Source organism: Salvelinus namaycush, chromosome 42 (assembly GCF_016432855.1).
Source record: "Salvelinus namaycush isolate Seneca chromosome 42, SaNama_1.0, whole genome shotgun sequence".
Classification (NCBI taxonomy): Eukaryota; Metazoa; Chordata; class Actinopteri; order Salmoniformes; family Salmonidae; genus Salvelinus; species Salvelinus namaycush.
Window position 1 is genome coordinate 13307239 of NC_052348.1, and position 24974 is coordinate 13332212.

A 24974-nucleotide genomic window follows, 5' to 3' on the forward strand; every position below is an offset into this window, starting at 1 on the left:
CAGAAATCTCCCATACGCACAAAAAGTTTATTTCTCAAATTTAGTGCACAAATTTCTTTACATCCCTGTTAGTGAGCACTTCTCCTTTGCCAAGATAATCCATCCACCTGACAGGTGTAGCATACCAAGACGTTGATTAAATAGCATGATCATTACACAGGTGCACCTTGTGCTGGGGACAATAAAAGGCCACTCTAAAATGTGCAGTTTTGTCACACAACACAATGCTGCAGATGTTTAAAGTTTTGAGGGAGTGTGCAATTGGCATGCTGACTGCAGGAATGTCCAGCAGAGCTGTTGCCAGAGAACTGAATGTTAATTTCTCTAGCATAAGCCGCGTCCAACGTTGTTTTAGCGTTTTAGAGAATTTGGCAATACGTCCAACCGGCCTCAAACGCAGACTACGTGTAACCATGCCAGCCCAGGACCTCCACATCTGGTTTCTTCACCTGCGGGATCGTCTGAGATCAGCCACCTGGACAGCTGATGAAACTGTGGGTTTGCACAATCAAAGAATTTCTGCACAAACTATCAGAAACCGTCTCAGGGAAGCTCATGTGAGTGTTCGTCGTCCTCACCAGGGTCTTGACCTGACTTCAGTTCAGCATCTTAACTGACTTCAGTGGGCAAATGCTCACCTTCAATGGCCACTGGCACGCTGGAGAAGTGTGCTATTCACGAATGAATCCCAGTTTCAACAGTACGGGGCAGATGGCAGACAGCGTATGGCGTCATCTGGGCCATGTTTTGCTGATGTCAACGTTGTGAACAGAGTGCCCCATGGTGGCGGTGGGGTTATGGTATGGACAGGCATAAGCTACGGACAACTAACACAATTGCATTTCATCTATGGCAATTTGAACGCACAGAGATACCGTGACAAAATCCTGAGGCCATTTGTCCTATATTTTTATTTTATTTTAAATCCCTTCCCCGCAGGAGGACTTTTTCCTTCTGGTAGGCCATCATTGTAAATAAGAATTTGTTCTTAACTGACTTGCCTAGTTAAATAAAAGTTAAATAAATAAAATAAAAAAATGTCATGCCATTCATCCACAGTCATGACGTCATGTTTCAGCATGATAATGCATGGCCCCATGTCGCAAGGATCTGTACACAATTCCTGGAAGTTGAAAATGTCCCAGTTCTTCCATGGACTGCATACTCACCAGACATGTCACCCATTGAGCATGTTTGGGATGCTCTGGATCGACGTGTACGGCAGCGTGTTCCAATTCCCGCCAATATCGGCGCGGCAGGTGGTTAGTGGTTAGAGTGTTGGGCCAGTAACCGAAAGGTTGCTAGATCGAATCCCTGAGATGACAAGGTAAAAACTTGTCGTTATGCCCCTGAACAAGGCAGTTAACCTACTGTTACTAGGCCGTCATTGCAAATAAGAATTTGTTCTTAACTGACTTGCCTAGTTAAATAAAGCTTAAATAAATAAAAAAAAATTTTTTTTTTAAATGTCCAGCAACTTCGCACAGCCATTGAAGAGGAGTGGGACAACATTCCACGGGCCACAATCAACAGCCGGATCAACCCTATGTGAAGGAGATGTCGCGCTGCATGAGGCAAATGGTGGTCACACCAGATATGGACTGGTTTTCTGATCCACACCCCTACCTTTTTTTTAAGGCATCTGTGACCAACAGATGCATATCTGTATTCCCAGTCATGTGAAATCCATAGATTAGAGCCCAATGAATTTATTTCAATTGACTGATTTCCTTATATGAACGGTAACCCAGTAAAATCTTTGAAATGGTTGCACGTTACGTTTATATTTTTGTTCAGTGTATTTTGAGTAATTCACAAACCCCACAGAAAGAGAAAGAGAAGTGAAAATCATTAACACCTCGACTGCTGCAATAGCCACATATTCTAAGGTAACACTTGACAATGGATGTCAACGGAAGCCTCTAGATTAGTGCAGCCAGAAAAATATGCATCGGGAGAAAGGAGATATGATAAGAGAAATGACTTTGGCTGAGGTTCAGTCATATTGGTATAATCAAGCTCACTGTTACATATGAAGTTATAGTAATAATAGTAATTTCGGGGCCAAGAAGAGAAAATGGGATATGTTTAAGGCAAGGGAAGGAACCTTGAATAAAGTCAAGGTCACCATTAGAGGGAGACATCATTTGGATAGCCTAGTTACCTTGGGATGCGGTGAATCTTTAGGACTTAGTATTTATCGAACATATGGTAATAAGCACGTTATGACAGGTTTTTAATATTTAACCCTATTCATAATGCAAACGCTTCCTTAGCAAGATGGACAATAAAGTTATATTCTATTCTGTCTCCTGTTGTGTCTTTTGGACAGTGCCATATTTATCCTGCAACAAGGGCAGCAGTCGTTAGCCTGTTTACATGCAACCTAAACCTCCCAAAGTGAAGTCTCTAGTCTAGTGTAACAACCAGGAGACTGGGAATGCCAACCCCATGCCAAGTAGCCTCTGTCCGGGCACAGCAGCGGGCAAAAGGGGGGTAAGTACCGGTAGGCTACCAATCCATTCCAGGATATGACATCACTGTCTGGAAAGAGATTATATGTACCACTGAGTTCAGCTATTAGAACCTTCCGCCCACCCTAGACACGTACATGTAACAAGTCTGGAATGAGGTGAGGCTTGGGCTGTGTCTCAAATGGAAACCGATTCCCTATTTAGTGCACTACTTTTGACCAGTACCCATAGGGCTCTGGTCAAAAGTAGTGCACCATATAGGGAATAGGGTTCCATCTCGGATGCAGGCTTGGTGTGCAATGAATATGCCCTGTGGGTCGTGAACTGTCAAACAGTCGGCCCCTGGCCATGACCTTCCCTTACCGCAAGAGGAGCACATACGGTTCTCTTGGCGGTCAACAAAATAAGAGACTGTGACTCAGGATCCAGAACCTCCATCTTAAAACAGAGACAAGAGAGAGATCCAAATCCAGGACAGAGCATTAATGATATCATCAAACACTTATTTCATGTTAGATAAGTAATGATTTTCCATCCATTTTTCCATCAGCTGGCAAGCCAACAACAAGAAATAGAAATAGTAGCTATCATTATAACTAGGCCTGGGGGTAGGGATCATAATAACTCAAAGCAAACCACAGGGTCGAATTGGAGTCAGACAATCAACATGGTTACAATCATTGGAGACCTATTTGTGGTCCAATACTGTAGCCATGGTGACAGACCAAAGCACCACAACAAATGTCCTACTGGGGATCTACTTCCATGGCAGAGCGCTCCGTCGTGTCTTTATGGAGATGACCTGGTTAGACGGTGGGGTAGTGAGGCATGGTTCACAGAGAGGCTATAAGGTTGCATCCCAAACTACACCCGATTCCCTTTATAGTGCCCTTGTCAAAAGTAGTGCACTATATAGGGAGTAGGGTGCCATTTGGGACGTTACCCAACTGTCTGTAATCCAGGTTACTTTTACTCTAGCTAACAAGTGAGTGAGTGAGTGAGTGAGAACACTATGCTAAAAATGTTATAGGAGTGGGTCAGAGGCGCTAGAAGTGCTAACCATCCATTAAAAGCTGTAATACACTGCTCAAAAAAATAAAGGGAACACTTAAACAACACAATGTAACTCCAAGTCAATCACACTTCTGTGAAATCAAACTGTCCACTTAGGAAGCAACACTGATTGACAATAAATTTCACATGCTGTTGTGCAAATGAAATAGACAAAAGGTGGGAATTATAGGCAATTAGCAAGACACCCCAAATAAAGGAGTGATTCTGCAGGTGGTGACCACAGACCACTTCTCAGTTCCTATGCTTCCTGGCTGATGTTTTGGTCACTTTTGAATGCTGGCGGTGCTCTCACTCTAGTGGTAGCATGAGACGGAGTCTACAACCCACACAAGTGGCTCAGGTAGTGCAGCTCATCCAGGATGGCACATCAATGCGAGCTGTGGCAAGAAGGTTTGCTGTGTCTGTCAGCGTAGTGTCCGGGGGCTTGAAACAGACCAAACATTAAATGAGAACCTACACATCCAACTCAGTGTGTGCGTGCCCAACATACAGGGATTCAAAAGGAAATGAACGTCCGCCAAACAAGAAGTTAACAGGAAGTGATGCCATAAAATGTCATGGGGGGTGCCTGCCTGGAGGGTGACTCATAGATCAGGTGTTAAAGCAGAATGATCCGGTTCAACCAGAAATTCCACTAAGAACCTTGTTTGTCTGATCTCACTGTATTGCAAAGTGTCAAACCAGAACAATCCGGTTCCATTAAGAACCATGTTGGTCTGATGTCACTGTATGACAGGGTGTCAAAGCAGTTCGTGATGGGTATATGTTTTGGTGAATATTTGGGTATATGTTTTGGTGTGACAATTGAGTGGATTGTCAAACTATGTTGGGAATCTGGTTCTGCACTATAGATGTAGTAACATGAAATGTTCTGTTATATGATATATTTATATGATATATTTGTGAAGTTATGTACCTATTTCTTAAGATACTTTGTGAATACAGTGATGGATCAATATCCAGATGTATGAAACAATGTGATGCACTGTATGACAATTGATCTAATTTCAGATGTTAAATGGTACAATTTCAGGCATACAGTATGTAGGCCCATTGGAGAGGTCAATATCCAGAATGACCAGCATGATAACAATAAACAAATGTGTCAGTCTCAACCTCAGGGTTGACAGAGATCCCTTTCTTCTCACTACTATACAAATCAGGGAAATGGTTTGGTTTTTACAGCTTTACGGGAAGTATTGTTGAACCAGAGACCACGTGCTCACACTGCCACCATGATAACAACGGCAGCTTGCATGTGCACAGCATGCCCCCTCCCTCCCCTCCTCTTTCTGGTGGGCCTATTGTTTCCTATGTTAATGCATTGAGATGGCATGAAATGCAGCGGATAGGCCCTATGACCCCACATCTCCATAATAACATGCTGTCGACCTCTTTTCTCAGGACAAAAACAAGACCAGGACCTACCTTATGTAGAAAGGAGATATGGGTCTGCTGTCTTCCTCTTGAGAGCTGAAATGCAAAAACAAACAACAAAAGAAAACGGTTAGGTTAGCCACTGTGGAGTGAGAGTGATGCAATATTACATATGAAGGCACACTTTTTTTTCTCCCTTTCTCTGCACCTCAGTGTTTTATTTAGGGGACAGAATGTCCTTTTGTCTCTGGAACAATAGCCACCTAATGCTCCAGTCAGTTCAGTACGTTTTGTTAAAGCTCGTCTCTGGGAATTATTAAAGCGACAGTTGAAGGGTCGTGTGTGCCCTCCTCTGGTTTAGCTCTGGCGGAGCCTGGGCCAATAGTTACACATGACAGAAATGATGCAACAAGAACGGGAACTTCTTAATGTGGAGATTGCTTAACATGTACATATCCTGAAAAATACTTTAACCTGCCGAGGGCCTTACTACCCTAAACATCATGTAGCCTACAGAAGCATGTGTGTGATTAACATTGTGTATAAAATTGCTGCAAAAAGGCCTAAATATTGCCACGGAAAGGGTTACATAGCCTTCATCAGGAAGCCAAACCTCAATCACCAGTGCCATTTTCTCATAACCATGGGGTACAGTACATGGAATTTGGCAATTGTGCCAACAAACAACAGCTAATACTGTCTAATCATGGGTTGTAAATACGGTTAGACACTTTTGAAATAAACAATAGACTCACTAATACACACAAGACGGAATTGTGGTAAAATGGGCCACGGAGAAAATATTTGGACTCTGTGTTTTTGGGTACGTGCAGTAGCTCCAGTAGTCTAACGGTAAGGAGGGTGTGAGTATGTCACTGTCTAGGGCTGAGAGGGGAAAACATACCACTGGTTTAGCTGCCCGGGGTGTAAAGGCCTAACACCGTACCAAGTTCAAAACAGAGGATTTAGGTTTCAGTTTGTCAGGAACCGAAATGGGCCGAAGTTCATTCAACTTCAAAAGCTTACCATATCACATGACCTGGCCTCTATCTTGAAGAATTCTGAATGAGTGTGTATGTGAGATTTTTTTGTTGCGTGTATGCGTTTCTTCCCTTACCTCCTCTAATACAACCTACGTACATAGTCTATGAAATCCCCCTTCCGGATCAAGGTACCAAGCGCACCTCACAACAGCATTTCACCATTTTTACGTATTGCTAGTGGAAGCCAGCCGAGAAATGTTTCCCTATACTTAGGCCGTGTTAAACAGTCTGGCAAGCGTATTAAAATAATGTGTGCTGTCATGAATTGTTGCAAACGGAAATCCTGATTACCCACTACCTTACTTAAGGAATAACAAGTGGCTTTGTTGAGGAGACTTAATCCTCTCAGAGGTGATGGAAAACTACCAAACAACTTGGCCAGGCTGGCAACCCTCCACCATTTTGTAGACAAATAATAATCTTTATTTAATTCAACTCAACACATTTTTACCATAGTGCCCTATTGACCAGGTTGTTTAAATAATGGTTTCTCAATACCCTATACCGGTATAAGGACAATTTGTTTGACACACTACTATTTTCACATTTGACACATTGGTCATATTCAAGCTCACAGAATTCATTTCAGGTTCATAGCCTTGCATTATTATATGTATGTGACTACTAGCCTGGAATCTAAACTTTGGTTGAAACTGAGCAAGTTTGGGGTCCAGTCCAGGTGACTCCATGTCCAAAAGGAGGATCTTACTGGAGTATACGTTCTCCTGATTGGAGGTCAGTGTTCCAGCCCATCTCCCCCTTCTCCTCTGCGTCCGCCAGGCCTCTTCCACACTGCTTTAATAAGGACGATAAACAATAGCCTGCTTCATGGTCCATTCTTAGAATGTTTGGAGAATAGAACCTGCAGTGTACCAAACCAAAAAAGCTTGGGCCGGTTACCTACTTCAGCCCCTATTGGTGTACACTCTCATAAGTCAAGTTACAGATAGTACATTCCACCATAGACCAAGGTGTTAAGGGAAGGCTACCATAAACCCATCACGCTTCAGAGATGATGACATTTTTGCCAAAGGGGAAATGGGGGAACATGCTGGAACTGTGGAAAGAAAAGTAGCCAATTGTGAATGAGCAATATGGTTGGTAGGCAGCTTTCCTTCTCAACCAGTTTTCAATGCATTTATAGCATAATTCTAGAGTAATGAAAGGGAATAGCTGGCGATAGCACAGTGATATGCTCATCCAGATTCATTATGTTTAGAGGTATCAATGACCTTGACCTGTAGTTGTACTGTGGTTGACCAGTGTCAGCTCTTCACGTTGACATTATGGCCATAAACCAGGTCAACAGGGTTAAATCACCATGGCAGCAGGAACATGGCAACTTCCTCTTACTAAACTACACTGAACAAAAAATATAAAACGCAACATGCAACAATTTCAACGATTTTACTGAGTTACAGTTCATTTAAGGGAATCAGTTAATTGAAATAAATTAGGCCCTAATCTATGTTGGTCACAGATACCTTTAAAAAAAGGTAGGGGTGCGGATCAGAAAACCAGTCAGTATCTGGTCTGACCACCATTTGCCTCATGCAGCACGACACATCTCCTTCAGATAGAGTTGATCAGGCTGTTGATTGTGGCCTGTGGAATGTAGTCCCACTCCTCTTCAATGGCTGTGCAAAGTTGTTGGATATTGGCGGGAATTGGAACACACCGTCATACCCATCAATCCAGAGCATCCCAAACATGCTCAATGAGTGACATGTCTTGTGTGTATGCAATTCAGCTTTCATGGATTGTGTACAGATCCTTGATACATGGGTCTGTGCATTATCATGCTGAAACATGAGGTGATGGTGGCAGATGAATGGCATGACAATGTGCCTCAGGTTCTCGTCACCGTATCTCTGTGCATTCAAATTCCCATCGATAAAATGCAATTATGTTTGTTGTCCGTAGCTTATGACTGTCCATACTATAACCCCACCGCCACCATGGGGCACTCTGTTCACAGTGTTGACATCAGCAAACCGCTCACCACAAATTTCAATGATGTTTCATGAGCTGAAATAAAATATGGGACCAACACTTTCCATGTTGCGTTTATATTTGTGTTCAGTGTAAATAGTCATTAGTCAACACCAGAACACCAGCTGATAGCCTACTTATAATAGCAGAAAATGGCCATCACATCTACAGATGGGCCGCAAGAGAGCGAAGGGTCAATGACAGACTTGGAAGTCAAACATGGCAGATACCATGGCAACTAGCATCTTCTTGACTAGTGCCATTGCAGTCTCATCTCTTCCTATACATTTACGAACCCCCCTCCTAACCTATAGGCCGGTTCAGCAGCCAATAACATTTGAGCCAAGTCTCTGACCCTCTTCTCCTTTTGGCTGCTCAGGAGCCAATGACACCTGTTTGAATCAGAATTGATATCCTCTCTCTCTTTTTCTGCAGATGGGGACCATTGTAGGAGTATTCTATAGGTTAGAGTGGGTGAGGACAGAACAGGTACGTGCCAGCTACTAGGGTTTTCCCACCTTAAATCCAAGCAGACTTGCTCGATCTTACTGATGGATGAGGCTCCCTGTTGGCCAACAATAACCTCCCCAGAGTGTCTGACACTCACACCGTTACATTCCTCACCCAACCCCTCACACACACCCACACACTCCCACACACATCCCAACCCGCTTTCAATGGATTTCTTTCTAAGAAAGATAACGGGTTACGTCACAAGTCAGTGAACCATGGCAACTACATACAACAACCAGCATGTGCATGTAGCCTGTATCTAGAAGAGACCCTATGAGTGCCTACGTGATGTGGCAAGTAGCCTAGCAGTTAAGAGCATTGGGCCAGTAACTGAAAGGTAGCTTCTTTTGAATCCCAGAGCCAACTGGGGGCGGGGGGTTCACAAGCCTTTACTATGCTGTCTTGTGCTTCTGATTTGAGACATGAGGATGAATTGATAGGAGCCTTTGTAATGACGAAGCATCCATCCCGGTTGCTAGACAGGATCAATGTCTAAACCGTGCACAGACAGTGGGCAAACATTTCTTCACAGTCTCCTAGTGTTACAACGAGTTGATCTCTGATGATGCAATACCTCTATGTAGTATCCTAGGAAACCCACTGTAGTCTACTCTCAATGAGATCTGGGACCGGTTTGTAGAAATGCAGGCAGGTTCAATGTTAAACATGCACATGTGGAGTTTGCATAGCAGTGCCACCAGCAAACTGGTATTTTCCAAACCGGTGAGACGCCGACATGTAAAGCGAAGCCCTTATTCATGGCTCAAAACCGGCTTATATGCCGACCATCTAAGTTGACATGAGGAAAACGTAGCACAGTGAAGTGCAGATGAATCATCTGAAACAATTGATGGAAAATGTGTAATTGTAGTTGTTTTATAAGGGGAGATCTGATAAAGACTAGCATAGTAGGATGAAAAACAGAAGTAGAAAGGGGACAGAGAAGTAGAGGAGGGGCCAGTAGGGGATATCCTAGCCCAGGGGTTACAATTTGACCCCAGAGAAATCTCAACTGATAACCTAAGTACGTATCTTCCAGTGGCCTAGTTCTCACAGTTCAAGATTGAACAAAATGCAGTTCAACTCCACTAGCATTCTACCCATCTCTCAGTTGAAATCCAGTTTGATCCAGTTTGTTCCTGCTTAGTGCTGGATGCTGTACTGACACAGATACTAGCCTGACACATACCTATGGAAAGTAAGGGCAGCTTAATTGCACATATATTTATATACAGTTCTAGTATTTGTACATAGTTTATGCTCAATGTTAGCCATCCTATACTCCACTGAAAACATGAAGCAACTAGTAGGCTTTGGGTTCCAAGGCAGTGAAGTATGCGTTTCCAAATAGGTCTGGCAATCCTTCGCTAGCTATACCAGTCTGCTGAACTTCAGCTAAAAGGTCCGTCACATCATGTGACTGCCGCAATCCAACACTGTACCAGTCAGCTATTAGCATAGCTACTAGCCTATTAGCATCCCAACAAGAGACAGGGTTGCTTATGAAGGCTACGAGGGTCCCCCTGTCACCCGATCCCCAAATTGGCCATCCGATACCCCAGACTAGGGTATTTTTAAGGTGTCGGAAAGATACTCTGATAGATTTACTGTCCCTATGAAGTGCATGGCGAGAAAAACTGTTGCCACTCAATGGGAAAGCACCTGTTGCTATTGCCAGGGATAATTAGGTAATGATATTTATTTGACATTTATTTAGATGAAAATCTCTTTAGATGCACAATGTCATTTTCAAGAGTGTCCAGATGAAAATGAACTAAAACAAACAATACTTAGTAACAACAATAATATGGCAACTACTGTCCTTTAACAAAAACATTGAAATAATAATAATAATAATAATAATACATAATAATAGTAAAAAAGTCCTCTAGAAAGTCCCATTTTACAACCTAAAAAGGAAGTGTTGATTTGTCATAGATTATCTGTCAAACATTTTACTAAGGTTGTGTCTTGTTGATACAAAAATATATACACTGTACAGTTGAAGTCGGAAGTTTACATACACTTAGGTTAGAGTCATTAAAACTTGTTTTTCAACCACTCCACAAATGTCTTGTTAATAAACTATAGTTTTGGCAAGTCGGTTAGGACATCTATTTTATGCATGACACAAGTAATTTTTCCAACAATAGTTTACAGACAGATTATTTCACATATAATTCACTGTATCACAATTCCAGTGGGTCAGAAGTTTACATACATTAAGTTGACTGTGCCTTTAAACAGCTTGAAAAATTCCAGAAAATTATGTCATGGCTTTAGAAGCTTCTGATAAGTAAATTTACATCATTTGAGTCAATTGGAGGTGTACCTGTGGATGTATTTCAAGGCCTACCTTCAAACTCAGTGCCTCTTTGCTTGACATCATGGGAAAATGAAAAGAAATCAGCCAAGACCTCAGAATTTTTTCCCCAAATGCCTGAAGGTACCACGTTCATCTGTACAAACAATTGCAAGCAAGTATAAACACCATGGGACCACGCAGCCGTCATACCGCTCAGGAAGGAGACACGTTCTGTCTCCTAGAGATGAACATACTTTGGTGCGAAAAATGCAAATCAATAGCAGAACAACGGCAAAGGACCTTGTGAAGATGCTGGATGAAACCGGTGCAAAAGTATCAATATCCACAGTAAAACGAGTCCTATATCAACATAACCTGAAAGGCCGCTCAGCAAGAAAGAAGCCACTGCTCCAAAACCGCCATAAAAAAAGCCAGACTACAGTTTACAATCGTACTTTTTGGAGAAATGTCCTCTGGTCTGATGAAACAAAAATAAAACTGTTTGGCCATAATGACCATCGTTAAGTTTGGAGGAAAGGGGGAGGCTTGCAAGCCGAAGAACACCATCCCAACCGTGAAGTACGGGGGTGGCAGCATCATGTTGTGGGGGTGCTTTGCTGCAGGAGGGACTGGTGCACTTCACAAAATAGATGGCATCATGAGGCAGGAAAAGTATGTGGATTTATTGAAGCAACATCTCAAGACATCAGTCAGGAAGTTAAAGCTTGGCCGCAAATGGGTCTTCCAAATGGACAATGAACCCAAGCATACTTCCAAAGTTGTGGCAAAATGGCTTAAGGACAACAAAGTCAAGGTATTGGAGTGGCCATCACAAAGCCCTGACCTCGATCCTATAGAAAATGTGTGGGCAGAACTGAAAAAGCGTGTGCAAGCAAGGAGGCCTTACAAACCTGATCCAAGTTATTGTGGGAAGCTTGTGGAAGGCTACCCGAAACATTTGACCCAAGTTTAACAATTTAAAGGCAATGCTACCAAATACTAGTTGAGTGTATGTAAACTTCTGACCAACTGGGAATGTGATGAAAGAGATAAAAGCTGAAATAAATAATTTTCTCTACTATTATTCTGACATTTCACATTAAAATAAAGTGGTGATCCTAACTAACCTAAGACAGAGAATTTCTACAAGGATTAAAAGTCAGGAATTGTGAAAAACTGAGTTGAAATGTATTTGGCTAAGGTGTATGTAAACTTCCGACTTCAACTGTATATACACTTCTTCTATTACAGAGTATTGGGGGTATGGCCAGGCACTCCTAATGCATGTTTTCAAAGACAGTTTCAGGCTTTACCTGAAGTTATTTTTTTAGACGCTGTTATCTTATCTTTTTAAAGGCAGTAAAAGATACAACAAATACTGCAAAGTCCACAACTTCCACATATGCATTTATACTGTATTTGCGTGTGTTTGCGTGCATGCACACGTGTGCTTGTGTCCAGATCAACTACTAGAGAGCTGTACTACACAAGCTGTAACAACACAGCCTCGTATCGGTTCAGTTTAGCATACGTTACCTTGTTCATACTATTTTGTTTGCTTAGCAAACATGTTCTATTTGCTCCTGCGAGATGAGCTCTGCTTTCATTTTCCTAGCTGATACTTAGTATTGAATATCTAGTGAGAACATTTATTTCTTACAAGCCCTGTGTCAGAGGTCCTCTTCCAAGTAACACCACACAACATGAGGCCTGTATTCAGCAGTTACCACTTTCCACTGAGCCATTTATTAATTGTGAATAAACATTGAATAAATATATATTTGGGATCCCGAGTGGCGCAGCGGTCTAAGGCACTGCATCTCAGTGTTGAAGGCGTCACTACAGACCCTGGTTCGATTCCAGGCTGTATCACAAACGGCTGTGATTGGGAGTCCCATAGGGGGGCGAACAATTGTCCCAGCGTAGTCCAGGTTAGGGTGTGGCCGGGGTAGGGTGTGGCCGTCATTGTAAATAAGAATTTGTTCTTAACTGACTTGCCTAGTTAAATAAAGGTTAAATAAGCAATACCTAATTAAACAAACTTGATTTTATGCATGCCCAATATGACCAGGCCAATATTTTGTCTTTAACATTAACAACTACCTGCAGGAAGCTTATTGTTTGATTGATTGATTGACTAAGCCCTCCACAGACAAAAGCTCCATCTTAAATCTTACATCATAGTGACTGCATGCCATGCACTGAGGACAAGGCTATCTTGTTTACGAGCAACTGAACACTGGGTGTGCTAGCTAGCGATAGCGCTAGGCTAATGCTAACATCAACCCTAAGGAGGCCTCAACAACCAACCAACACAGCTGTACACGTTATTTTGCAGACATGCTATTCCCAGACTGGGGACACTTGATCCAGACAGGGTCCAGTTTCAGCCAACTTATAATAAATATGTTTAGATGCCATTGGGATGCCACAGGAGCCTTGCGACCAAGATTGGCTCCCGACTTTTTAGATCCCAAATGGCAGCTGGCTGTTCTGAGTTCCGCACAATCACCCTACAATGATGGGAACGTCTCACCCTACATTACTCATCTCATATGTATATACTGTACTCTATACCATCTACTGCATCTTGCCTATGCCGTTCTGTACCATCACTCATTCATATATTTGTATGTACAAATTCTTCATTCCTTTACACTTGTGTGTATAAGGTAGTTGTTGTGAAATTGTTAGGTTAGATTACTCGTTGGTTATTACTGCATTGTCAGAACTAGAAGCACAAGCATTTCGCTACACTCACATTAACATCTGCTAACCATGTGTATGTGACAAATAAAATTTGATTTGATTTGATTTAAGATATTTACAACTAGTCTCTCGTACTGTGTTATTACACAGGGTTACTGGTATGTACCTCTAAACTCAACTCATACTGTACTATTACATACTGAAAATAATAATAACTATTTCTATAGCTCTTTCAATACAAGTAACAAAGTGTTTCTCATCATAAAAGTACTAAAAAATAAACAAAGACAGGAGGAAGGAGAACGAAACAAGACAGCTAATTTGAATCACACATTCAAATCATACATTAAAAGCATCTTTATAAAATTGTGTCTTCAGTAGGGATTTAAAAAGAGGCACTGAATCTGCAAGCTTGATCTCCTCCGACAGACCCTTCCAAAGTCTAGGGGCCCTTATGGAAAATGTTTGGTCTCCCTTTCGTTTTCAACCTAGACTTTGGAATGGTCAACAGGTCCCTGCCAGAGGATCTCAGGCTACGTCCTGGCTCGTAGGGAGATAAAATATCAGAGATATAGGACGGGGCTAAACCAAGCCTTAAACATGATTGCTAGAATCTGGGTTCTAGCAAGGCGGGGGCCAAATAAAATAACATCGGATTTCTTCTTATTGAGCTGGAGAAAATTGTCAGACATCCAACATTTGATGTAATATTGCATGTATGTATTGTAATAACATGTAACTCAATGTTTACTATAATGTTTGTGCTTAGTTATCATATAACCTATGACCCCCACAAATGATAATCATAAAAGTTTGTTTTTAAGATCGTTGCAGATAGATTGATATACTTTTAAGTGACTCCCATAAAATCATAAAAGCTGTGTTAGCAAACTAGGCTATACTTCCGATGTCTTGGCTGACAACCAGGACCTGCAAGCTGTGTTAGCAAACTAGGCTATACTTCCGATGTCTTGGCTGACAACCAGGACCTGCAAGCTGTGTTAGCAAACTAGGCTATACTTCCGATGTCTTGGCTGACAACCAGGACCTGCAAGCTGTGTTAGCAAACTAGGCTATACTTCAGAAGTCTTGGCTGACAACCAGGACCTGCAAGCTGTGTTTCTTCTCTGCTATGAGGCAAACTTTAATTATTCAGGGAAGAGGTGCTACATGGACTACTGAACCACCAATACCATATGCACTGGAACACAGAGGTAAAAATACTAAAGAGTTTGTTTTATTATAAAAGAATAAGCGTTTTACATACATTTTTCTGCACTTTTTCTGCATTCGTAGCATTTTATTATGCATTTAATAAAAATAATCAGCTACCTAATATAACCTCTTTCCATTGACAATGTGCCTCACCCCACTCTCTTAATAAGATTTCACATTCGTGGAATTTCTTAAATCCCAGACATCCTATTGTGCTCCTGAATGAATACAAACATCATGAACTACTAACCTGTTAAAGACTACCTATTTGTAACTTTCCACCATACGGCCCCAAAATAACTGTCTGTTACTACACTACACACTGACCTGTTCAGGACCTCCATGGTCTTGACTGCGCTGACGTCCCAGGCGTCCGTGGCTGGTCCCTGAGGGTCCTGTGGGGCCCCCGGTGGGGTCAGCTCCATCCTCTCAGGGCTGGGGCTCCTCACCTCCGGAGCCAGGGGAACGGGAAGGACCAGGGGCCTCACAGAGGGCAGCCCAGGAGAGAGACTGGGAAGGGGCACAGCTCGGAGCACCGTTGCTGTCTCGCGCTTTACTTTCCTCACCTGTGGAAAGAGACAAGGAGAATGAAGGATGGGTGAGGCGGGTGGATTCCCTGTAATACCAGAGCCCCGTGTGTAAAGCCAGAGATGTAAACGATACCTGCCTCAGCATACTGTCACAGGGGCAATCAGATCAGCTGTGCTGACCTTTAGTCGGGTTACTACAGAATAAAACATGCATTGGAGGATAGGCTATGTACAGTAGAGACATGGAGGTTGGCTAATAAATGAACAAATGAAGGGGGAAGGTTAGCCTTAAACTGGGTTGTATTCATTTGGGCACACCATAACAAAACAAAACATTTCAAAACATTTGGTGTTCAATGCAAATCGCTTATTGGAAAGGTTTAGATAGTAAGTACCCATTTGGCCTGTTTGCTTCTGTTTCATGCCTAGTGAATACGACCCTGTGGAAATGAAAAGGGTTAAACTCCTCTTTCTCTTACCGTGCTGACTCCTAGGGGGTATAGCTGGCGGTAGCCTGTCGTATCTACGGTGTACCTAAAGCACCTCATCCGTACCACTGCTATGTCACGCCGACCTTTCTTCATGTCGACGGTGTGTGCACCACTAGGCTATACTGTTTCAGTTCTACAGAGGTGCGCTAGCTACATCTAATGCATATAACTGAGAGGTGTGTATTTGGGGGTAAGAGAAAAGTGTGAATGAGAAACGTGAAGTTATTCAGATGTTAGCAGTCCACTGTGTCGTAAGCCTAATGGGTCTGAAGCCTACAGCTCAACTATTGATCAAAGGCACAATAACCAATCCCCACAGGGTTTGGCTCTGGACAAAAGCCAATGCTAAAGCATTTAATGATGAGTAATGGAAGCACTTTATCAGTGAGCCACATTTATCAATGGAACATCCAGTCAGGGCTGGATTCGTTGTTTTTTTCTGTTACTAGGAGAGCCATGGAAAAGGTCTAGTAGTTGATGTTTTTCCGTTACAGAACAGTTTGAAAAGCTTCTAAGCCTAAGGGACTAGATGTTGCACTTCAACAACAGATGTCAGGAGTTAAGTGATGTTTTTGGCTTAATGTGGGGGGCGGTGCATCCAGAACGCCAGAGGGTGAGGGGGGGTATTGACCCCTCCACTACTAGAAACACAACTTCCAATCTCTTAAAGCACCTGCAAAGGCAACACGACCAACACACAACTCATAGCGAAAGACCCCTTGAGACCTGACCAGTGCTGCTGAAGATGACTGTAGGCCTACCTCAACCAAGGATTGATTTTTATGTATACAACGTAACGTTGACATTGTTTACACTGAGTGAGGATGCACAACGTTTTGAGGTGTAATGCAAAAGCAATATATCGAGTATTATAAAGTGAGTGGTTCGAGCACTGAATGCTGATTGGCTGACAGCATTTATTTTTACTGCTCTAATTACGTTGGTAACCAGTTTATAATAGCAATAAGGCACCTCGAAGGTTTGTGGTATATGGCCAATATACCACGGCTAAGGGCTGTATCCAGGCACTCCACGTTGCATCATGCTTAAGAACAGCCCTTAGCCGTGGTATATTGGCCATATAACACACCTCCTCGTGTAACTAATTACTTTTCCCAGGGAGTAATAAGTAATTTGTTATTGTTGAAAGAAGTAACGAGTAACAGTGAATATATTACTTATTTTTTTCAAATGACCCCAACACTGGTGACGTCAGGAAGTGGCTGATCAGGAGAACTATGAGTAAATAAACGCCATTCTGTCACCAAGAAAGACAAACTGGCAGTACGACAATGTGTTAATGACAGACTTTTTAGGCTAAACAGTTTATTATTGTCCAATTGACCAAAGAGGAGGTGACCTCATTTGAAAACAATGGCTTAACAATTACAAGTTGGATCAAAAATCCAAAACACACCAAATGCTGCAAAATAAATAACAACAATCTGTGATTTGACGAGGTACCCTCCGTTCTGGAGTCACGCACAACCACCTGTGAAAACATGCCTTTTAAATCACCAAAACTACCTTTAGCTGTAGAGGCAGAGGCAGCGGTGTTGACAGACCAGTTGTCTAACCTCTTTTGTTGGAATGAGAGACATACCTGTTAATGTGTTGTAGGCCTTGTGAAGAACAACACCCACTTGGCTGAGACTCTCATCACAACACAATGATCCAAAAACACAAGCTATTATTTATAGCAGCAAAAAGGCTTTCACATAAATACCGGAAAAGGAGTGACATTAAAATTCCAATACCGCTGTTACCATAACAACAGAATGTTTGCTTACGTTTTGAAATGTAAATATAAATAAGAGCACAAGCAAAATAGACTACAGCAGTTGAATGATAATGTCACCATGGACTTTTTTTTAGTCCCAGGTAAAATGGGGAAAGTCACTTGAACTCACTACAGGAGTGTTCACTGTGTTGGGTAACGTGGTACATACAACAACAGGTGAACAGGTTCAGATATACTACATCATAAACATATTTAGGGCCCTCTGACCGATGGTGGCAATTACTCATCTCACGTTTCCCAACACTAGACCAGAGCCTTCGACAGATAAGCTGAGTTTACAGCCAGGCTCTACGGAGACATAAATACATATAAACTGAGACGAATTTATGCAAAATGGAAACGCTAAGATTCGATTCATCGATTCCATATGTCACAGCCCCTCTCAGTTGCACACGACAGATTTATATAGACATGCCAAACTACAGTGTCACACTAAGGCCCCAAATGTGTGTGTGAGTGTGTGCTTACTGCACAATACCTACATCTGAATGACTCTCAGCGGAAGAATCGTACCAATGGCTTTTCAACTATAGTTCCCCCTCCCACCATAAAGTCAAATTACCAGTAGCAAGCCAGCTAGCTAACTTATCTACACGCCATATCTTTGTTAGGTTATACATTTAAACAAGACCGTCTTCCAAGGCCACAATGGGTAAATATCCCAGATAAGCATGCATTGGTTTTATTAGGCTGCAGATCCAATTACAGTATACCGTATATGTCTACAAAACTGTAACTAAAACTGATCATTTATAAGAAAGCCGTTTATAAAGGAACCCCATGGTGAATTACAGGATATGACTGTATTTATTATGTAGTGGGAAGTCATGTGCTTTATGTGACTGCATCAACATTAAATGAAAGGTAAATTCCCTTCATTTTCCATCACCATGAAACTAAAGGGGAGTTCCCGCCATTCTAAATGCCATTGAATTGTTATATTTACTGTTATCATTTGAATTACAATTGATATTAACAAGTTTGTTTTATCTAGGGCCATATTATTTCAAAGGTCAAGTGGCGATCTAACATTTCCTGGAACGCTATCAAAGCTAACGTCACCGAAATGGCTCAAAATCTAATGAACAAGCAAACAAAACCAACGTGTTTCTCAACAACAATATTACCAAGGAGCAACAACAATGTAGTACGCTAGATTAGATCCTGCTAGCGATGCTAAATATGAGCCCAATGCTCAGGGATTTTACTGACTCAATTAACATGACATTTTAGTCATTTAGCAGTTGCTCTTATCCAGAGCAACTTACGTGCGTGCATACATTTTCATTGTTTTTTCATACAGGTCCCCCGTGGGAATCGAACCCACTACCCTGGCGTTGCAAGTGCCATGCTCAACCAACTGAGCAACATGGGTCCTGGGGACTCTGCCAGGGATACGCCAACAAAAAAACGTCCCTCGTCAGCAATAACTTGTCTTATTTTTCATCACACCATGCTACGCTAATCCCATTGTTAGCTCAATCAGCATTTCTCAATCTCTTCTCTGGCTTCTGTCTGGATATGAAAGAATATCCTATGGGCTAACTCTGATAATTCTTTTATAGCCTTAGACAAACAATACATTCAGCTAGTGTATGTAGGTCTATGAGTCACAACAGAATGGAATTAAATTCAAATTCTATTAAAACCTCTTATGGCTGCAAGCCCGAGGTCGGTACACCTATGACAACATCCCCCCACCCCCCCCACACTGATTAGCATCGCTAGCATAGCGTCACAATTAAATAGTAGCATCTAAATATCATTAAATCACAAGTCCAAGACACCAAATGAAAGATACAGATCTTGTGAATAAAGCCACCATTTCAGATTTTTTAAATGTTTTACAGGGAAGACAAAATATGTAAATCTATTAGCTAACCACGTTAGCAAAAGACACCACTTTTCTAACTCCATCAGTTTCTTACTCCATCAGGTGCTATCACCAATTCGGCCAAATAAAGATATTGATAGCCACTAACCAAGAAAAAACCTCATCAGATGACAGTCTGATAACATATTTATTGTATAGGATAGGTTTTGTTAGAAAAATGTGCATATTTCAGGTATAAATCATAGTTTACAATTGCACCCACCATCACAACTCGACTAGAATAAATACAGAGAGCAACGTGTATTACCTAATTACTAATCATAAAACATTTCTTAAAAATACACAGCTCACAGCAATGGAAAGACACAGATCTTGTGAATTCAGACAATATTTCAGATGTTCTAAGTGTTTTACAGCGAAAACACAATAAATCGTTATATTAGCATACCACATGTGCAAACGTTACCAGAGCATTGATTCAAGCCAAAGAGAGCGATAACGTAATCATCGCCAAAATATATTAATTTTTTCACTAACCTTCTCAGAATTCTTCCGATGACACTCCTGTAACATCATATTACAACATACATATAGAGTTTGTTCAAAAATGTGCATATTTAGCCACAAAAAAACGTGGTTATACAATGACAATACTAGCAAAACTAGCCTGAAAATGTCGGGCGCCATATTTGACAGTGATCTTGTCTCATGATTAACTATTCATAAACTTGACTAAAAAAATATAAGTTGGACAGCTATCGAAAGACAAATTAGTTCTTAATGCAATCGCTGAATTACATTTCTAAAATTATCCTTACTGTGCAATACAGGGTTCGCCAAGCGAAGCTATACCAAAGAAAATGGCGGAATATGCGTTTAACATTTTTCGACAGAACAACGATTTATCATCTTAAATATTTCTTACTATGAGGTGATCTTCCATCAGAATCTTGGGCAATGTATCCTTTCTTGGGTCTAATCTTCTTTTGGTCGAAAGATATCCTCTTGTCCGTCGAAATGCCCACTAACGTTCGACCGGTACTGGAAACGTGCCCGGCGCTTCAAAGTGCATCACTAAGAATTGCCTCAAAATCGCACTAAACGGATATAAATTGCTATAAAACGGTTTAAATTAACTACCTTATGATGTTTTTAACACCTATAACGAGTAAAAACATGACCGGCGAAATATTACTGGCTAAACCCAAGCTTGGAAAGAGAGCAGGTCCGACGTACATCGTGCGTCAGGCGCAGCAGGAAAAGAACGGTACATCCGGTCTTTGGCCTTTTATACAGGCCCTGATTGCGCAATCGACTCCATTCAAATTGTCACCTCTTACTGACATCTAGAGGAAGGCGTAGGCAGTGTTTGTAGCATCATAGCATTCACAGGGACTTATGAACTGACCTGGGAGCAGGGGCCAAGATTTCTGAAATCTCACTCCATATCAGGAAAAGTGCTGTAGAATGAGTTCTGTTCCACTCAGAGACATAATTCAAACGGCTATAGAAACTAGAGAGTGTTTTCTATCCAATAATAACAATAATAACAATAATGCATATTGTACGAGCAAGAATTGAGTACGAGGCCGTTTGAAATGGGCACCTTAAACAGAGCTACTCAATACTGCCCCTGCAGCCATAAAAAGTTAAGTCAAGGGTTACAACTTTATGAAATATCTAAGAACGGAAGTCGGTTGGTGAAGGCTATTGGGCTGTCTGCATTATAATGCCACAGGGAGGGCAGGGAGGGCATATAGCCTGCGTAGCTCCTGTGTGTCATTGTGAATTAGCTTGATTGTTGTTGTGTTGTGGCTCATCTGGCTTCCTCTCATTGATTTACCTTGGCTTGTGGGTGGCTTGATCAGAGTGGCTTGATCAGAGCCATCACTATCAGAAGCCCACGATCAGGGCCGGCTCCAGGCATAAGCGTTCGCTTAGGGGCCCGACCTTTACAAAAATGAGTCGGGGTCTCAACTTACTGTTAGGAGTTAGAAATTTGAAATTTGGTTGTGGATCAGCAGTTTTTCTCTTGTTTTGTCAGTCACTGACAGTCACTTAATCAGCTAACAATTTTTAGATTGTTAAGTTAGTCTAGTCAGTTATCAAAACTTGTAGTAATCATGGCCTAATACCAACCGTGCACACAGAGCCCCCATTGATTTTGTTAGTCACTCTCACTCACATCACAAGTCATGGCAAAATGATTACAACTGCAGAACACTTGCTTTAAAACGGCAACATTTCTCTACACCCCATGGCAAAATGAGTAGGAAATGTACTTTAAAATGTACGTTTTTCTTTCCACCGTCAGGAGGGGGCCCACTAAAATGTTTTGCCCGCCTGGTGGGGGGGGGGGGGGGGGGGGGGCGCCTTGCCCACGACTGACCCTTGATGGGTTTAATACAAAGCAGGATCAATGAGTTAGCCAGCTAACTTGCCTAAATATTCTGAAATAACGTTGTATTTGTTTTTTTAAAGATAAACTTGAAATAATAATATTTTTAAATCCTTAAAGTTTTGTGAAAATTCCCAAACAATAATGGATTCTTAAAGCAGGTAAATAAATGTATTTTACAGCTTGATGTATCTTCTTGTGCCTGTATGTGTATTCCCATTATATGTGATTTTCTTCTCCTCAACTTTCTCTTCTCCTCAAGCACTTGAGACACATCAAAGGGTAGTCTAGACTCATTAAACATGGTCTAATTGGCTCAACAACCAAAAACACATCTCTAAGTTGAACTTTCTAAATGCACCAGAAAATCTATTGTTATTTCTGATTGTTTATCAAAGTCATCAAACTGTGCATGTGCACAGCGCGCGTACAGGCGTGTGTGTGTGTGTGTGTGTGTGTGTGTGTTTAGGGGAGATGCAAATACAGCCACAACATTGACAACACTAGGTAGTTTGTGGCATCAGAGTCCGTATCCACAAAGCCTCAGAGTAGGAGTGCTGATCTCGGATCAGTTTCGCCTTTTAGCTCATAATGAATAAGACTATATGGACAGATGGGGATCCGATCCTAGATCAGCAATCCTACTCTGAACCAGAGCTAACCCACCATATATCAGATATAATCGATAACACATGTCTGTATTGCCATGGTTACGGTGCAATTATAAGGATTGGATGTCTATTTTAGGATAGTGCAATCTTAAGGCAATCATATAAACATTGTTTATGTTTTTCAGAGAGAACAAGTCGATATCTATTCACTGTACCTTCTTTTTCCTTGGAGTTATGATTGGATTTTCATTGGATTGTTCTTTTGATGACTTCGTGTCCTCTGGTGGACTGTTGGATGCAGCCTGGAAACATAGAGGAGTGACAAAGTACATATCATATCATTCATATAACATGATGTATTTTTCTGTCAATAACTTACGGTCGTTTATGCATCGAGTCACATCACAGTGCATGTGACTGCCGGGGCATATTAATACATGGGCTACTAACAATATAACTATGGGTTGGGATTCAACCAATTAGCATGTATGTAGCATGTATCACAGCTGTAGCATGTATCACAGCTGTAACATGTATCACAGCTGTAGCATGTATCACAGCTGTAGCATGTATCACAGCTGTAGCATGTATCACAGCTGTAGCATGTATCACAGCTGTAACATGTATCACAGCTGTAGCATGTATCACAATCACAGCTGTAGCATGTATCACAGCTGTAGCATATATCACAGCTGTAGCATGTATCACAATCACAGCTGTAGCATGTATCACAGCTGTAGCATGTATCACAGCTGTAGCATGTATCACAGCTGTAACATGTATCACAGCTGTAGCATGTATCACAATCACAGCTGTAGCATGTATCACAGCTGTAGGATGTATCACAGCTGTAGCATGTATCACAGCTGTAGCATGTATCACAATCACAGCTGTAGCATGTATCACAGCTGTAGCATATATCACAATCACAGCTGTAGCATGTATCACAATCACAGCTGTAGCATGTATCACAGCTGTAGCATGTATCACAGCTGTAACATGTATCACAGCTGTAGCATGTATCACAGCTGTAGCATGTATCACAGCTGTAGCATGTATCACAGCTGTAGCATGTATCACAGCTGTAGCATGTATCACAATCACAGCTGTAGCATGTATCACAGCTGTAACATGTATCACAGCTGTAGCATGTATCACAGCTGTAGCATGTATCACAGCTGTAGCATGTATCACAGCTGTAGCATGTATCACAGCTGTAGCATGTATCACAATCACAGCTGTAGCATGTATCACAGCTGTAGCATGTATCACAGCTGTAACATGTATCACAGCTGTAACATGTATCACAGCTGTAACATGTATCACAGCTGTAACATGTATCACAGCTGTAGCATGTATCACAGCTGTAACATGTATCACAGCTGTAGCATGTATCACAGCTGTAACATGTATCACAGCTGTAGCATGTATCACAGCTGTAACATGTATCACCGCTGTAGCATGTATCACAATCACAGCTGTAGCATGTATCACAGCTGTAGCATGTATCACAGCTGTAGCATGTATCACAGCTGTAGCATGTATCACCGCTGTAGCATGTATCACAATCACAGCTGTAGCATGTATCACAGCTGTAGCATGTATCACAGCTGTAGCATGTATCACACCTGTAACATGTATCACAGCTGTAACATGTATCACAGCTGTAGCATGTATCACAGCTGTAACATGTGTCACAGCTGTAGCATGTGTCACAGCTGTAGCATGTATCACAGCTGTAGCATGTATCACTGCTGTAGCATGTATCACAGCTGTAACATGTATCACAGCTGTAGCATGTATCACAGCTGTAACATGTATCACAGCTGTAGCATGTATCACAGCTGTAGCATGTATCACAGCTGTAGCATGTATCACAGCTGTAACATGTATCACAGCTGTAGCATGTATCACAGCTGTAGCATGTATCACAGCTGTAGCATGTATCACAATCACCGCTGTAGCATGTATCACAATCACAGCTGTAGCATGTATCACAGCTGTAGCATGTATCACAGCTGTAGCATGTATCACAGCTGTAGCATGTATCACAGCTGTAGCATGTATCACAGCTGTAGCATGTATCACAATCACAGCTGTAGCATGTATCACAGCTGTAGCATGTATCACAGCTGTAGCATGTATCACAGCTGTAGCATGTATCACAGCTGTAGCATGTATCACAGCTGTAGCATGTATCACAGCTGTAACATGTATCACAGCTGTAGCATGTATCACAGCTGTAACATGTATCACAGCTGAAACTATCCCTATGAAAATATGATGCAGGAACTTGCATATGCATGTATAGGTGTGACGAAATCTGTTTATTTTTACGTTTCAAAACCATGTCTAATTGACTACGTCATGTGACCACATTCTTGGTATTCAAAGTACCATGTTGGGGATGTCTTAGTTAAAAGTACTCTGTTAGGGGAATTCTACATTGTAGGGGAATTCTACATTGTTGAGGAATTCTTAGTTAAAAGTACTCTGTTAGGGGAATTCTACACTGTTGAGGATTTCTAAGAGACGTAGTTCATGCAGGTTAACACTGAGCATCCTACATGTGTACATTGGGCATAGGGAGACAGCCTGCATTCTCAT

At 41.7% G+C, this 24974-nt stretch overlaps 1 protein-coding gene across 1 annotated transcript in view; it reads right to left on the reverse strand.

The window, feature by feature from the left end:
• LOC120034747 (protein FAM13A-like) overlaps positions 1 to 15816 on the reverse strand; it is a 46077-nt gene extending 30261 nt beyond the window's left edge. The window contains exons 1-2 of the mRNA XM_038981351.1: positions 15712 to 15816; positions 15030 to 15268 (exon numbers count right to left, since the gene is read on the reverse strand). Of these exons, the coding sequence (XP_038837279.1) occupies positions 15030 to 15268; positions 15712 to 15816 (344 nt within the window). The remainder of the gene's footprint in view (positions 1 to 15029; positions 15269 to 15711) is intronic.
• Positions 15817 to 24974: the final 9158 nt, after the last annotated feature.